This window comes from Glandiceps talaboti, chromosome 17 (assembly GCF_964340395.1).
Source record: "Glandiceps talaboti chromosome 17, keGlaTala1.1, whole genome shotgun sequence".
NCBI classification, from domain to species: Eukaryota; Metazoa; Hemichordata; class Enteropneusta; family Spengelidae; genus Glandiceps; species Glandiceps talaboti.
The window spans coordinates 15,242,529-15,260,465 of NC_135565.1; the positions used below are offsets into that span (position 1 = coordinate 15,242,529).

General features: G+C 32.7%; 1 protein-coding gene across 2 annotated transcripts in view; it reads right to left on the reverse strand.

Moving 5' to 3' along the window:
* Positions 1 to 1,116: 1,116 nt before the first annotated feature.
* Positions 1,117 to 17,937, reverse strand: part of LOC144447997 (prelamin-A/C-like) — a 36,282-nt gene continuing 19,461 nt past the window's right edge. The window contains exons 10-15 of one of the 2 annotated variants that reach the window (XM_078138139.1): positions 14,066 to 14,252; positions 13,237 to 13,356; positions 12,483 to 12,634; positions 9,929 to 10,113; positions 9,438 to 9,519; positions 1,117 to 4,678 (exon numbers count right to left, since the gene is read on the reverse strand). In XM_078138139.1, the coding sequence (XP_077994265.1) occupies positions 4,528 to 4,678; positions 9,438 to 9,519; positions 9,929 to 10,113; positions 12,483 to 12,634; positions 13,237 to 13,356; positions 14,066 to 14,252 (877 nt within the window). In that variant the 3' untranslated portion in view covers positions 1,117 to 4,527. Of the gene's footprint in view, positions 4,681 to 9,433; positions 9,520 to 9,928; positions 10,114 to 12,482; positions 12,635 to 13,236; positions 13,357 to 14,065; positions 14,253 to 17,937 lie in introns of both variants that reach the window. The other variant, XM_078138138.1, reaches the window with a different exon arrangement.

Consider the following 17,937-nt stretch of genomic DNA (forward strand, 5'->3'; position numbering starts at 1 on the left):
CAATTCTTTTGCAGCAGGTCATGTCAATTCTTGTCTTACATTCGCTCGAGCCGAAATCTGTTTGCAATCTTGCTGTTTGAGATAGGAAAGAACCATAGTGGAGGGGAGAAGATGTGTTGAAACCCTGCAGCGTATACATCCAGAGCTATAGTAGTTAATATACAATGTAAAGTACTATAAATAATACTATGATAGCAACTACTTACTATCAATTGCTTTAAAAGGCCACTATTTTCAGTGTCAGACAGACGACTAAATGCAGTCGTACACAATATTCTCGTCCATGTCTCTGCATACAATTACGAGTCTAATCAAACATGCAGTACTTTTTTTGGCAAATCAACAGTTGAAGTATAGGTATAATAATTGGAGCAAAGAGTCATTTTTCTAGGCAAAATCTTAAGTATTTTCTTTAATGACAGGTGAGAAGAAATTCGTGTTACAAATGGAATGTACCTCAAGGTGCTTTGGCCATTGTCTGTGACCTCAGGGTTAGCCATATGGGTTCACAATGGGTTATTGAATATTTAAATTAACTTTTCAAATTAGTGTGCCCGGTTGGTTTAAACATCGAACGAGATTGTTGAAAACAACAAGATACAACAGAGATACAACTCAGAAATTGTTGGAATTGCAGCTTATCTGTTGATTTTGATGTCAATTGCATCAGATAAATATGTGAGCTCTAAGCATGCTCAATTGAGGTGGGTTTTTTTACCAGTCGGAAGTCAAATTATGGCATTTTTTAGGATATGGAAAATATACTACTCGCATTTGGTAGTGATCAATCTCAACCCTTATGGGGTATCTACATTTTTGACTGAGGGGAGAGGTGTGTGTCAGTATTTGTTTGTTTTTGTTTGTTTACTTTATTTGTATGTGTATTCATAAACAAAACTAAACTTAGCCTGAGCCCCCTGTGGTAATGATAGTAAATCTAGAATTCATCCAAGGGACTCTGTAATTACCTGAGGTTTGGCCCTTCTACTCCAAAAGTTAACCACTCCTGTTCAATATTTCACTCAACGTTAATTGTACATACTATATCACAACTCTAATTTTACCAACTACTTGGAGATACAAATAATACAAAGAATTGACAATTTCGTTTTGTGTTTGCAAAATAAGTTTTATTTTCTATCAAAAAGCATTTGAGTATTTACAAAATGTTTCTATTCCATTTCAACAGAAATCTACTTAAATCTGGATATGAACAAATTTCTTCTAATAAAACCAAAAATAATATTATATTTACAACTTGTAAATTTGCATATCGTGAATTTTGATATCTTTGATGACATTTTGGAACTGCTGGTATGTTAATGTTGAATTGTTAAAGGTTACCAAGGTGATAGTTGTCGAGGTGATTGTTGTCAGGGTCATTGTTGTCAATGTGACTTGTCAAGGTGATTGTCAAGATGACAGTTGTCAAGGGGATTGTTGTCAAGGTGATCAATATCTGAATAATTGATGTCAAAATGACATTACCATAAAGTGCATACTGTAAGTAAAATAGTAACTATTAATATTTATTATGCCAAGTATCTGTTGGCAAAGATATGTATATCACTATTAAATGCAATAGTACATTGTCAGAAATGAGAGATATGCATCAATTTCAAAATGAGATATGTGTCATGTTCATTTATAAACTAGCACTACCTCTAATGTTTTGAGTATTGATTGTCTGTTTTGAGGTTCATTTTATATGCAAATCAGTATTACGTTTTTTTGAAAATCATATAAATTTTTGTGTAAAAATGTGAAGTCAGAAAAAAGTGCATAGAAATTAATTAGACACAACAGAGTGTCAATAACCTGATAACATTGATTTACTAACTTCAAGATCTTGGTTGCTGTAGTGATTCAATGGCAGAGATAGATTGTCTTTTCAGACCTATAGGGATAGTTATAATTTAAACGACTGAAGGGGAACTGATTAATAAGAAATGTGATGGCTGAAAATATGTAAAAACAGAGATGTCCTGATTAATAAGAAATATGAAATCTCAAAACTGTATACAACCTGGGACGCCCTGATTAATAAGAAATGAGATGGCTGGAAATGTGTAGGAAGTCCTGATTAATAAGACTGACCCATATTTCTTACAAAGCATGATATGTAGTACCCTCATCAACTTTATAAAAAAATTCCCAGTTTTGACTTATTAAAGGAAGATAATATCTTTGAAATGAATATACACATACAGACTGGGCAAAGCATAAGTTTGGAATAAAATTCTAATATTTCTAAAAAATATTGTCCTTCAAAACTTCAAATGTGTCGGCACTAGAATCAAATGTACCTGGTTTATAGTCCCACATCTATGACATGACCTCTGACACAACTTGACCTATGACCCCCTAGAAATTAACACATTTTGTGGCCACCTAGTTCATAAACAAAAAGTGAAAAAAGTACAAAAGTAATACTATATGTGAATAATTGTGATTGCAACTAGTTCTACTTTGGCACAACAACAATCAAAAAAACACTCGACACAAAATTGTAAAAATTCTGTCGATTTCTAGACTACTGCTTTTCTAGAAAATGTAATTGCGATATTTTTTACAAGTTTATCTCACAACAAACCAGTGACAAGTTTTGTTATGGAATGGAACCTGGATGACTGTGAGCTGTAGCTAGTCTGTAAGGTATGTTGTGCTTGGGTGCCCTCACACTTGGGTCAACCCTTTATAGAGCAGGCCAGTGATGGCAGAGTGACACAACAGGGGTATCTTACAGTCTAACTGTGTGCTTGATGATCAAACTTTGAAAATACACAAAAATGACTATACAAGGCTTCGTTGTGAGTGTAGGACAAACACTGATAATAAAAACTTGTGGAATGGTGAATTTCAGAAGAAAAACATTGTTATATATGTGTTATTTTGTATAACAATTAATTGACACTATAAGTTCATTAGTTTGGCACAATGTAGCCATTTCAAAATTCAGTGCAAAAATTCATATTTAGTGCTGTTTACCAAACAAATGGTGCTCCTTTACTTAAAAATATATACAGAAGATTTGTATTTAGATTTACAGCGGAATGTCCATTCAATGTACTATATGTATGTATGTATGTATGTATGTAGGGATGGATATATTTGTGTGTGTGTTTGTATGTGTCTGACTTGTTTGAAATTTTTACATGTTTGAGTACATTTTGGAACTATACAGACTCTCAAGCTACATTTTCATTATTCAAATGTGTTTGTTGGTTTTCATGTGCCCACTTGTCATAGTTCAAATGTTTCTTTGTTGATACATTGAGTATATAGCTGACATGTCTATACCAGCCTACAAGGATATGCTTTTTAGCTTCATTTTTCAATATGAGACATATCACAACTGTTAGGGGCTTTCCATCTTTCTCCCTACCTTTATTTTTAATTGTAAACATTATCCTTCAAGTTTGTTTATGATTGTGTCAAGTATATTTGTAATATACAATATGTCAGATAGGAGTTCTCTTTTCTTCCTCCCAAACTTTGTCTTTGTGGAAAACAAATTATCTTGTGTATGCTTGTTGTGATTGCAATGTTGGTGATATATAATAATCGTTAGATAAGGGTTCTTTTTCCCTCACTCCCTAGCTTTGTCTTTAATGCTACATATTATCATGTGTATGTTTACAACAGGCATGATGGTGATATATAATATATAGATAGGGGCTCTTTTGCTTGCTCCCTAGCTTCTCTTTAATTATACACATCATGTGTGTTGTTTGCTGTAATAACATAGCACAACGTGATAAATGATGTACAGTTAGGGGCTCTTTTTCTTGTTTCCTAGTTTTATCTTTAATTGTACACATTATTGTGCATGTTTCTGTGATTGTAATATGCATGATTGTGACAAAGTTCACTTGAAACATGTTCTGATTTGCTTTGTTTGCTTGATTGATTGTAAAATGAACAATTGTAAATGTTTATAAAGAAAAAAATAAAAAGATTTGCTTTTTCACCAAACTTGAGATTGTACGTGATCTCAAAACAAACTGTACTTCTTTAAATCTTCATCATCCACTTACTTCACTTACAATGGAATGTTCCAACATATGCACAGAGTGGACAATTGAACTAATCCATTCACATTACAGGGGTGGGTGGTTCTTTTCTTCAGGTCAACAAGCCATGAATTATTAATTCAGAAATGCAAGTACAGTATTTAGTAAATACATCAAAACTTGAAAATGGACGGACTATTTTTAAAGCTAAACTTGTCTAAGAAAATAAATTCTATTTTTTAGTTATCAAAATTTACAAAATTTCAATAGCTTAATGCAAGATTACACAAGAAAATTTGACATCTCTAATATGCAAATTTTTAATAATTTTTTTATAGAAAAGATCTAAAATTGTGAAATTTTGACAAAATATACTACCAAAAGCGTGCACATTGTTATGTTGCATAAATTTATGTAAATTTTTTATCCCATGATTTCAAAAGTAAGAAGTGGGGTTTTCCAATAAAACAATGTAGCCTTTTAATTTCATGATTTTATGTTGCCCATGGTGATGTTACCATGATGACACAAGAGGTGGTCTTGGCATCGGTGGCTGGAAGGAGACGTGATGACTAGCATTGATCTTGTTCACAGTTGCGTACTTTTGTTGGTGTGGTGACATAAAAGGACTGGGCTGTGCACTCACTTGATTTCTCCTGGAATCACTCTGAAAGAAATCCATCCATCACAAAAAATAAATATACAAAAATTAATGAAAGTATCCTTAGAACGATCAAAAATCGAATCAAATTTATAATTTCTATGAAACTGGTAAATCTCAGAATTAGCAAACTAAACTAATGTGAAACTCTCAGTACAACTAAAACAAGAATTATCTACCAAAACAACAGTTCAAACACATTTTTCATTTCCATAAATTTTTGGTGAAATTCTATTGAATTTTAGAATTAGATCACAAAAATTAACCTTATAAATGAATTACAATCAAAATTTAATTGAAAGTGTGTTCACAAATTTGTAAAATTCACTTGAAATATTTATTTGCTGCAATGCATAATTTTGCTGTATATATATTATTATTATTGTTATTATTATTATCCAAGCACAAGTATAGCATATATTGGTATAATGTAGGTATGATGGAGATTTGTTGACAATGAACAGATGAAATAAAGTTTAAATATTTGTTTGTTTGGGCTGATAATGTTTTGCAACCCACTTTTCTTGAAACTTGGCACTATGACCCTAATTTTCACCACTTAGAAAATGTAATTTTTACATCTTAAGCTAGTTGTCAAGACTATATTTACTAATTACCAGACAGGTTCATTGTGTCCATATACAAGAAGGCATAGTTACATTTTGTTTTCTAGCAAACTAAGTTAAAAGTCTTTATTGAACATTTTCAGGTTTAAAGTATGTTACACTGACTTGCTTTTTTACAAAAAATTGACAAAACCAAGTAATAGCTGAGGTGAAAGTTTGAATTATGATATTGACAACACAGGAACACATTTATTAAATATTAGTATTACTAATTATCACAACATAAATGATGAAACTGACATGGGAGAATATGATGTACATGTAGTACTCATGACAAGTTTCCCTTGTCACAAAATATCATTGTTGTCATTTTGCGCTGGTTGTAATTAACCAGCACCTTGTGTATGTTTTCAATTGAATCATGGTGGTGTTATTGAAGATATTATTTACAGTAATATTCAAAATAAAATAAGACAGGGGTATTGAATTTACAGATTATCTTGCAAATGCTATTAAACAATGTATCAAGGTCAGTGAAACTGATCACAATGTTTTATGTTGAGATAGACACAGTAAAGATAACACACAAACATCACTTACACAGTGTCTGCTCTGAAATTTGCTACTGATAACAAAAACAAATACATGTTACACATTACGTTTGTGTGTTATCTTTATTGTGTCTGTTATCTTTATTGTGTCTATCTCAACATGAAACCTTGTGATCAGTCTCACTGATCTTGATACATCATTTAATAGAATTTGCAGATTAAGATGAAATCTGTAAACTCCAATGTAATACATGTATGTGTATTGTCACAGTATCTGGATGAGATATACATGTATAGCACAACACAAAGTAGAGCTATGACATTGTTCTCTGTTAGTCAAAATAGGCAGTATTTACAATGTACTACCAAACCAGAGTGACTATAGAGTTTAAAATTAGGCAGCATGATAATTGTTTACAAATTACATAAAACAAAATACAGACACTGATAGTGCACAGGCATATAAAATGATACGTTTTATCTCACAATGAACACAAATCAACATCACAGAGATGAAACAAAAAATTCAAATTCGAAACTTTATTTTTGTTCTCGGGGGAGATAAAATGTAACATTTCATGTGCATGCGCACTATCAGTGCCTATATTTTATTTGTGTAATTCAGAACAAAGAAAGTTGTGTTTGATATAAAAAAAACACTGTCACCTAATTGAAACTCTATAGTCTTTCTGGTTTGGTAGTAAAAACTTGACAAATGCTGGTACTCAAAATTAAGAGAAATTTCATTGGCAGTTGATAAGAATAGCATCATCATCATTAGCACTGATTAGTATTATGGGATATCACACTGGTTAACATAATTATTGATTAGTACACACTAATATAGAATGTTTATTAGTACATACAGTAAGACCTACGAGAAGAACTGACGACAACAAATTGTTATGAAATATGATCAAATCGAATACTTAGAATCGTTGAAAGTGATCTAATGTCAAAAATCAAATGTCTGGATTATTATCTACATGTATTTGATGATGATATGAAGGAGGAAATACTAAACTTTGAATTGTGAGTTATGGAAATGAGGGATCATATCAGAAATGTAAATGCCCAGAAGATAAATGTAGATGCAGGTACAAAACTTGTAGTTTAGGTCTAATACCCTTGGTATCAATACTGGCTCAGCTTAGTTCATCATAATTTTATACGTGTGTTTTACTATGAAATCTACTAATACAGTCTAAAATGTAACTGCACTTGATAGATGCCACCTCTAAATATAAAGAAAAAGTCTGATCAGGCTTATTTTGGACATTATCACACTTGTATTGATTGCTGCCTCCAACTTAAATATGATTTGGGTGATGTTATCCCATAAACCCATGCAGGAAATACTTAAAATGGCTAAACATGTTCTCAAAGCCACCTTTACAAGATTTCAAAGTTCAATGAGTTACCAAGGTGCTATATTATTACCCAAATCATATGTAAAGTTGGTAGCAGTAACCAATACAAGTGTACTAAAGACAGAAATATGTCTGACTGGACTTTTCCTTTAAAGTTGATAGCAGTAATCAATACAAATGTACTAAAGATAGAAATAAGTCTGACCAGACTTTTCCTTTAAAGTTGATAGCAGTAATCAATACAAGTGTACCAAAGGTAGATATAAGTCTGATTAGACTTTTCCTTTGAGTTGATAGCAGTAATAGATACAAGTGTACCTAAAGCAAAAATAAATCTGACTGGACTTTTACTTTAAATATCTGTAGACCTGTACAGTGTTATGTTTGAAACTTCACAGTATGGTGCTGTGTGAGTGTTCATTGTTGTTTAGGAGCTACACAAATTCTAAATTGATATTCTCGTTTGTTTCATTAATATGACAAAACAGCACAAACAAATATATAAACATCAGAAACAGAAATGGACAAAAATAAACCTTTGAAAATGACTGGAAATTGGTGAGGGGAGGGAAGTGTGGTGTTCGTCCATACATCAAAATGAAGGATGTGAATTAATTATGTTAATGAGATGGAGTTAATGTCTGATGATTAAGGTTGCATACCACCTACATTATATTGACAAACAATGACTTGGGTAATTGACCAATCAACTTGGACTCTCAATCTGATCGATCAATGAACGAGGACAGTCAATTAATTGACCAATGATCTAGAAGTCAATTAACAAGAAATCAGTCAATTGATGAATGAACTATCAATCAATCAATTGACCAATCATCTAGGACTTCTGCCAACCAATTGACCAATCAAATCAGACTCCAATCAATTGACCAATCAACTAAGAGTCAATCAATCAATAAATGGAAAGACTATGTAACAAAGATAGAACATGAAGACTAGACCAAACAACACACAAGTATGATGAACTTGATGAGTTATTATTTGTTAAAAATGATTTTACCAATCACCATGCATATATGATGCATTTTACTAGATTTTATCTTCCTCCATGATGCATTTTTATCATTTTCCCTGCATGCATGATGCATTATCATTTTCCATTGATATTCATTTTATGTTGCAATGTATATTTCAATGCTCCATATTTGCCTGTTAACACCAAAGCACACCGTCTGGCCACAAACAAACTTGACAAAGTGACATGAACATACCTCAGAACTAGAAATACATGTAGAGAGATGACATATCACATTGGACAAAGCAGGGATAAAAACACAAGAGTAAACATTGATCAATTAATCAATTAATACTTGGTCAATTTAGACAATTCATACACAAAATAAAACAAATTGAAAAGCAGAAGTAAAGCCCCAGTTGTTGCAACTATGGTACATACTTACCAAACTGTAGAAAATTCAACTAAAATTTTATTTTAAATCTTCAATCCCCAAAACACTATTTTACTTGTCAATAAATGATAAATCCTATACCCATAGCAACAGAAATGTTTAATTTCTTTTTAACTAATATCTTGTTCATTTTGCATTGAGAGTACATTGCATGGGAATGTTAGCATGTACCTCAGAAATATAGATCTTGTTATAAACTCTTGCTATTACTTTCTTCAAGAAAATTAAAACGCAGTCTGAGTTACGGCCATGAAAAAAGTCAGGGGTCACCACGCAATTTTTTTTAACTAGAAGTCAAAATGGTATAAAAATTATAGTGTCATTTTAGAATCCAATATGGCTGCCGAATACTGTCCCATTTAATACTATGGGGAGAAAATGATTGTCAGTTTCCTTGAAAACGGGTTGGTGGACTCCAAAGTTTACTTTATTTATTCAAAATGGATCAGGAACAAACTTTCATATGACAAAGAAATTTTAAGACCTTTGAATTTTAGGGAGATTGCCCTTGAGGAACATTTTATGTTAACAACAGAAATGTTACAGATATAGCTATGGTGGCTTTACTAAAACAATCATGTTATAACAATTCAGTCCAGTGTCTGCAAGTCTAATAATTTGAATCTAGGCTAGTTACACCATTTTATTTAGGCCTCATGGAAAGAGGTCCAGTTGAATACTGTATCATTTGTCCATCACATTGAAGTTATACCATACCACACTCTCTCTCTGATAGTGTGTGTAGAGTTAATCATGACTGATTAACTGAGTAACATTACATATTGATTGTGTTAACTACACAAGTATACAAATTTCAGTTAGTTTTCCTACTTATTACTTACCGACATAATTTTGGCTGATGTAGATTTCCTGAGTGGGGCTGATCCTAGTCTAGTTCCTCCTGCACCTGACCCTGCATATAAATCTCCTATCAAACAAAACACACAACATTTACAGATTATGAATAAATGATTTCTCAAAAATAATAATAAAATATGGGGAAATGCTCCCAACGATTTTCTTTATTTATGCAGACATATACACACAATCACACCAAACTCTACAGAGTTCCATTCAAGTTTGGGACTATATGACAGTTGCACACTCACATCATGTCGCTGTGGAACTGTCAAGGCTTTCCCAGTCAGTTCACAGGCTATCCCATAGTCACCCAGGCCCAGCAAACATAACGCAATCATGTTTGTAGTCATCAAAGAATTTTTCAAGATGCTCAGAATTACTATTAAGTATCCAATTTTAGTCAAAAGATTATTTATGAGTATTTGAGTGATACTGATTTTGTTGCTATGGTAAATTATATTGCCATGGTAGCTCACCAGGATAAGGCATCCTGTCTGGCACTGGTTTGGAGTTCTGACTCCTAGTTTGTCTGTTGTAACTACTGTTGTCATTTCCTCCAGTCCTGACTCTAGATGCACCTGTTGATGGATGGGGATCTTCCCCTGTATATAATCCATGGGGATGTTTGGCTGCAGACAACAATGGCTGCTCCTCCTTCTCTCTGTATTAATCAAGAATTAGTTACAAAAAAATTTAGTCACTTTTCAGAAAGACAATATTTTTTAATTCAGTGTAAACACAAAGTGTGCAAACGTAAAACTTGTAAAACCTGGAGAGTGAATTTTATGTCGGCTGGAATAAGAACAAAATAAATGTATGTGACAGTTAACATAAAACAATAACAATGCAGTGAACAACACAACACAAAACACTGTGATAAATTAGTTACTATGGCAACAATGATAAAACCTGGAGTGTCAATCGAGATGGAAATTAATATAATAAGAACAAACCGAGGTATGTGAAAATAAATATAAACAATAACTATGGACACAGTAGCAACGGAGTTGACATGATACATATAGCAATTATAACAACACAAAAGACTGTAAGACCATCACCATGGTAAAGATACAAATACAAATGAGAAAATAAGACCCATTGTTAAGTAAATCAGTTCTCTCACTTAGAAACAATTTTAGTCTCAGAAGAAAAACCTTGTGCGAATCAATATGCCTAATTCTGTCATAGAAGAACTATTAGTATCATTCAGTCTTACAAGTCATGGCATTTTGGATGTGACTCAATTTTGATGGAAGTGAAATGAGTTTTTAGAAGTTAAGTGCAAGCCACAGTGAGTCTAACCGTGATACCACACATCACAATATGTAGAGTGACAGTCTTCTAGACACAACAACAGTGACAGTTCCCTAGACACAACACATCACAACAACAGTGACCGTTCGCTAGACACAACAGTGACCATCACCATGACACTGCACATCACAAACATATCGAAACATATACAGACTTTGTTTACAGCTTTCTTGCATTAAGTCTGACATATCGTGTTACTGCGGTGTTCTTCACAGCATAATTAATTCCTACAAAGACCTTACTCAATGTGTGTGCAGAAACTTGGCCAATAGCAAAGATACTGTGTACATTGCATAATAATGAGGAATTGTTCCTGCCCAGACTATTTACATGATTTCTGATGCAGATTTTTAGAAAAAAATGCTTAGTGTACTGAGGATAGTGATATACATCATTTTCCATTTTCATTATTTTTACAGATATGTCATTCTGAGTGTAATGATATCAGAGTCAACACATAACATGTACAGAACATGTAAGTAAACGTATAGCAACAAAGAAATAGTCAACAAAAAATTTCAACGAACATCAAAGCGGCCATTTGGATGAGAAATGGCTATTTATTTTGGATTTTAATTTATAAAGTTATACATTTTTACAAAACTCATGACTTTTTTTAAAATCAATTTCAACAATTTTCATCTTCAAATCTGAGAACAAACCATTTGGTGATTTTCTGTAACATGTAAAATGTTCTTGATTGCAAGTTTTTCTCTGTTATTTTGCTGTAATTTATCATTTATGCATGTGGGAGGAAATCTTTTATAGTAAGTAAAATCACTTTCAACCATTGCTCTGACTCTTATGTGAAGGAATTACATAACTAGTTTTCTCTGTCACTTTTAAAGCAAATTCTAACATGACTGATTTTGCTGATAAAAGTTTAATGTTTCTGTGGAGATATGCCAATTGTAAATTTTACTAAAAAAACCTGGAAATTACCAATAAACCCCAAATGTTATTCCTTAACTTTGATGAGAATCAGAAACTGGTATTTTGGTATAGGAAGAAATTGATTTATTTTCAGTTTAAAAAACCCAAACTTAGTACAAATATATTTTCATATGGAAATTCATCAGAAAGTTTGATAGTTTAATACATATAAATTCTTGTCTGATTTTCTAAACTGAATTATCTTCAGTAATTATTATTCTTTGTATCAGGACCAAGGTTTCTAACTAATTGTGGGTAACATTGTCTGTTCAGGTCGACTTCAATTGTCAATTTGCTGGCTTTACCACCAGGCAATAATTTATCTTAATCTGATAGTTTCTATGTTGTTATAAAAATGGAACTATTTTTTATTCAGAAGATTTATTAGTGTGGAGGGAGGACAGAAGAATACAATTTTATCTCTTCTTTTATCATCTACTTGTTTCTTTCTTGGTCGGCTGAAATGGAAAGAAGTGACATTCACAAGGTTGTGACAAAGGTTAAGACTATATGGCACCCTCTATAGTTCAACTGAGGTATGAGAGAAAGGTGACATTCATCAAAAGTGAAGGCTGCATGGTGCCATCTATAGACTAATTTTGGTAAGGTTGGCCTAAACATCCATTTTACAATTGACAACTTTAATAACATACAAACAAATAACATCCAAACAAACAAGCAAAAACAAATAAAGAGAAACAAGCAGAAGACAGTATGCTAATAGTTACAATAAATTCACAAAATTCGAAAAGACATCAGTGTGTGTTAGATCTGACTTACATTTTCAAAGCAGTTGTTGGTTTGCCGTCGACTTCTACGATGACCTCTGGGTTGGGGTTACTCTCTCCATCGTCACTACTAGTCTCACTTTTGGCATCAAATGAAATGGCATTTTTTGTAAACCTATGGGCTGCAGTTGTCCATGCAATTGCCTATCAAAATATATCACAATTCAAGAAATACAATTTTATAAATTTCAAATTTGCATGTTGTAAATTCCACGTAAATTTTCTACATTTTGCCGAAAGTAACAACTCTTATATAAGTTATATTACCCCCTGGCACAGATCTATGATGGCATACTACTTTTATACTGCCTGAGCTCTGTGGAGAGCATACAAACCCTGTGAATGCATGGGATTAGCTCCGTCATAACACAACCTCTATCCTACCAGGTCCTTACCTTATTTCTACAGCTGGGTCAATTGGGGCACAATGGTGGTTCATATCTTGCCCAAGAATAGCCATTCAGAACAACCAACAGTAGCATGGGTTGAGATCAAACTTGATTAGTTATCTTGTCAAATATTTTTTTTCTTCAAATCCACATCTCCTCAAATGTACTTTGCTATTTCGTCATTTTATAGTTTCAGTCTTATGATTTTTATTATTATTATTGACACCGACAATTTACAGAATCCAAGCCGACCACTCAAACGCTTTGACATCGTCACTCCCAATATATTTTGAGTTGAACTTGATGAAAGTACGGAAAAATACAGATCGAAGTGACAGTTATATGGCATGAACATACCTGTCCAGTGGGTTTACAGAGTATTGTGGTGCATTCTGGGCCAGTTCCCCATTTATGTTGTTCTTTCCATAGGAAGTCAGTAGGAGGGTTATGGTAGCCTAATCCACCAGCTGCCCAGATCTGTAGAACAAAGTCAAGTTAGTTTGGTAGAAAATAGTATGTACAACTATATAGCTGGGAAAATTTAGGAAAACTTGGCAGAAAAAATTGTGACCTCACGGTCAGAATTCATATGCATTCATATGATTGTAATCTTAACATATCTAAATAGGATTAATTCAACATGAACTGGTTCAATTTACTGATATATGTTGATAATGACTTTGAAAGTGCAGGTATATGTATTCAGGGTACCGGTATTTGCACTCGTATCATATATCATACCATATCACATCATATCATATCTTATCCTTTCATATCATATCATATCTTATCCTTTCATACTATATATCTTATCATTACCATAATTATCATATATCGTATATCCTTTCATACCATACCATATCATATCATATCTCATCCTTTCATATCATATCATATCATATATCATATCATATCATATATCATATCATATATCATATCATACCATATCATATCATATCTTATCCTTTCATATCATATCGTATCGTATTGTACCGTACCGTACTGTACCGTACCATATCAATTTCACAGACCAAGGATACATGAGTACTGTGTTCTCAACTGCACTTTCCCTGTCTTGCAGATACACCACTGTACTTTCGTATCATTGGTCTGTGAAATTACTATTCATATGTCTACCTTTGTTATTGCTACCTTTGAACCACACCACACACACACACATACTTACCGTAATAGTGGAGCCTGCCCTGAACTTTGTCCTTGGTGGGAATCGATAAACAGCGACAGGATGACCTCCGACGTTCTGCTGTATCATGTAACCTCCAAACTCTTCATCATGATTGGCTGATGAGTTAAAAAGACGTACAAAACGACCGTCTCCGTTTACTTCTAATATCTTGATAGGTCCAGTTGAACTGTAGAAAAGCATCATAATAGGAGGTATAATGTGAGTTATGATGTTATTGCTACATACAGTAAACCTACATATTTTTGCTACTAGAAAATGTTACATTTTTGCATTCTTTGACTAGTTTTCAAAGACCAAAATTTACTAATTAACAGACTGGTATAGCGTTCATGTATAAAGAAGCCATTTTAGTCCCTACTTAATTTTTTGTTTTTCATTTCCAGCGAAATAAGTGATAATAGGTTTTTAGCAAAAATTTCCAGTTTACAGAATTATAAAGGGGATGGCATCTAAAGTAATTTTTGTAAACACGAGTTCTGGCGAGTCATTTCATTGGTCAACATCACATATATGTATATTAGATATATGTGTTTGTAAAGAGAAACTGACAGAGGTAATACTTGTTCCACGTCTATAGTTCTTTGCATGTCTTTCAGTGGACCCCATTACCTCATGGGAGCCAGCAGACATGAATATGCAAATGTTGAACATAAATATCATGACTCCTAAGTAACAATATAATAGTTACTTTAAAATAAATCAATGTCATATGTAAAGTAAATATTCAGACCAATCACAGTATTTGTTTCATATATGTAAACCTCATTGAATATTCATATGGGAATTGTAAGAACTTCTATCATTGGCTGTTTTGATTTGAATGGCAAGGCGAGCTATATGACCACTTTGTTGTGTATACCATCATCTATCAGTAGATTAGAATGATTGACAGTGTCAAATAGAGAGTTGTGATGCCTAATTGCCATTACACATGGGTGATTTGCATGATTGGCAAGGCAAGCAACAAGAACACTTAGTTGTAGACTGTCTGCTATTGGTAGATTTGAATGATTGACAACATCAAATAGCAATGTCTATCATCCACAAATAAACACACAAGACACATAAATGTTTTGTTTCTATGTTTGATGTGCAAAACTAGTCACTTTATTATGGTTCAGATATGTTCATATATACAAAAAGTTACAAAAAACTGTCAAAACACTAGATCCAACTATTTTAAATTAGTAGACATGATTATTTCTACAGTTTTAGAATCAAAGTGACAATAGAAAACATATCTGCAAAAATACACACTTTGATGCATTTAGTGTCTTCGTAAGGGTTTGAAACAGGGTCTCTTCTAAGTCAATTTGAAGCATCACAGATGAGAATTTGACTTCTAAATACCATACTGCAGTTGTTCACAAGAAAACCACACCATGTCATTAATATCTATATGTTTAAAACCCATTGGGTGCCACCAATGTAATGGTTTGATCTCTCACCAGTTCTGTGCTTGTTGTTAACACTTATATTGTTGTTGTTGACACATAGTAAATATATTGTGTTGATGTTGTTGACACTTTGAAAGTACCTTATTGTTGACACTTTAGTAAATGTTTTGTTGTTGTTGACACATAGTAAATATAATGTGTTGTTGTTGTTGACACTTTGAAAGTACCTTATTGTTGACACTTTAGTAAATGTTTTGTTGTTGTTGGCACAGTAAATATATTGTGTTGTTGTTGACACTTTGTAAGTACCTTATTGTTGACACTTTAGTAAATATATTTCGTTGACATTTTGTAAGTACTGTATGTGTTGTTGACACTTTAGTAAACATATTTTGTTGTTGTTGACACTTTGTAAGTACCTTATTGTTGACACTTTAGTAAACACGTTTTGTTATTGTTGACACATTGTAAGTATGTCTTATTGTTCTTTACACTTGACGTGTTGACAATAGTTGTGAAAGAAACCAAGGAAATTATGATATCACTTATTATGAACTGTAATCAGGTATAAAATAAAATGATTTTTTTAACTCAATGATATCACTGAAGGATATTTTCTTGTTAAATCAAATTTTACTTTGATGTATCCGAAATAAATCAAAATCATACACACGTGATTTCAAACAATATTTGCTCTGTAAATCAGTTAAAGCTATGGTTGAAACGTAACTAAAAGTACTCATTTGTGAGAAAAAAAATTGGACAAATTGAGAGCAAATTATTCGCTAGTGTGGATTTTTAGTACTCTATGGAAAGGAATTTGATATGTGTAAATATCCGTAAATGACTACAGTACAGTAAGATCACTGGTAAAAATATCTTCTATGAAAGTTGTAGGAACAACATATCGATTGAGTGGTAACTTATCGTCTACTGTCTGTCTTTATGCTACAATACTTCTGACCCTCACTTCCTGGCTGCCACCAAACAGCTTGTGAACAGCACCCCTAGTGGCCAATCTGATTAAAATCTGATGTAGATGTCAGCTAATCGTTCATTGCTATTTTACCTTTGTTATTTTGCCTGAATTGACCTTCTTGGTACATGTTTACATTTTTTAGCCTGTAGAGGAGGCGATCAGGCTAAAAATTGTAAACATGTACCAAGAAGGTCAATTCAGGCAAAATAACGAAGGTAAAATAGCAATGAACGATTAGCCGACATCTACATCGGATTTTAATCAGATTGCCCTAGTGGCCAAACCATGAAATCTTTTGTCTTTCCTTTAACTAGAGTACTTGTTTACACAAGAAACCAAGTGAAATGTTACAGTCATAAAATATCAATACAAAAATATAAAATACATAAAAAAGACTATGAATGTGCTTTGTGCTGAAAAAATAAAATAAATTCTTAAATACTGTACAAATAAAATAAAAAAAGTACTAAAACTTTTAAATACAAATATATTTACCATGTACTATCACACAGTATATACATACAGGTGCTTGAAAATACACAAAAGTGGTACAAATATAGTATAAAATTGATTAAGTTGATTTTGATTCTTTAAAAATTAATTTGACAAAGTACTATTATTTTTCAATTTTTGATTATATTTTAGTAAATGTCCTCATATGAAAGTATGCAAAATTGTACACAGCAGTACTGTGGGTTAAAGCTAAGCGACACTAGCTGCAATAGTCCTTTCCAAAATTTGCCATGATGGCGCTCTACTTCCTGTCTGTGTGTACCTTGGGGGTATACATGGTATAGGTTACTCGTATATCATACAGAACTGCAACTGCTTCCTCAATGTCTGAACAATATGAAAAAACCTTCCTGATGTACGCTTCTACAGAATACCAAGGGACAAACGGTACTATGATGTACTATGATACCCCCAATCTGAGTGAGGGCGCTCTATTCTCAATTTCCTGTTTGCAGTCTGGAATGTCCTATTGGAATGTGTTTTGAAACTGTTTTATTAGATGTAATAATTTACTTATAATATTGTACACTACCATCAACAAAATTGTGGGTAAATGTATCCCATCAAATTGATTTTTGGGTCCGCACCCAAAAATAAGCGCCGCCTATTCTATCTCAATTTCAAACTTTTGCTGTACTACTTATGGATACCATCAACCCATAAGTAACATGTAAAATGTCTAATTATTGGCGTTTTAACCATTTTCAGTGAAAATATCGTTGCCCAAAAAATGAAACCCAGTTACAGCTAGTGTAGTTTTAAATGTAACAGTAATTTCCCTTTTTATTGAAATAGTTGTTGGGTGTCAAACATGACCCAAATTTTGCAACTTTTTTCTTGAAACATGTTTGTCTTTTTTAATTAATTTACTGTCAAAAACAACATATGTTAATCTCAGTTGGTTGAATGAGGACTGTCAAAAGTTTTTAAGAAATAATTTTCTCTGGAAAGGTGTGGACATG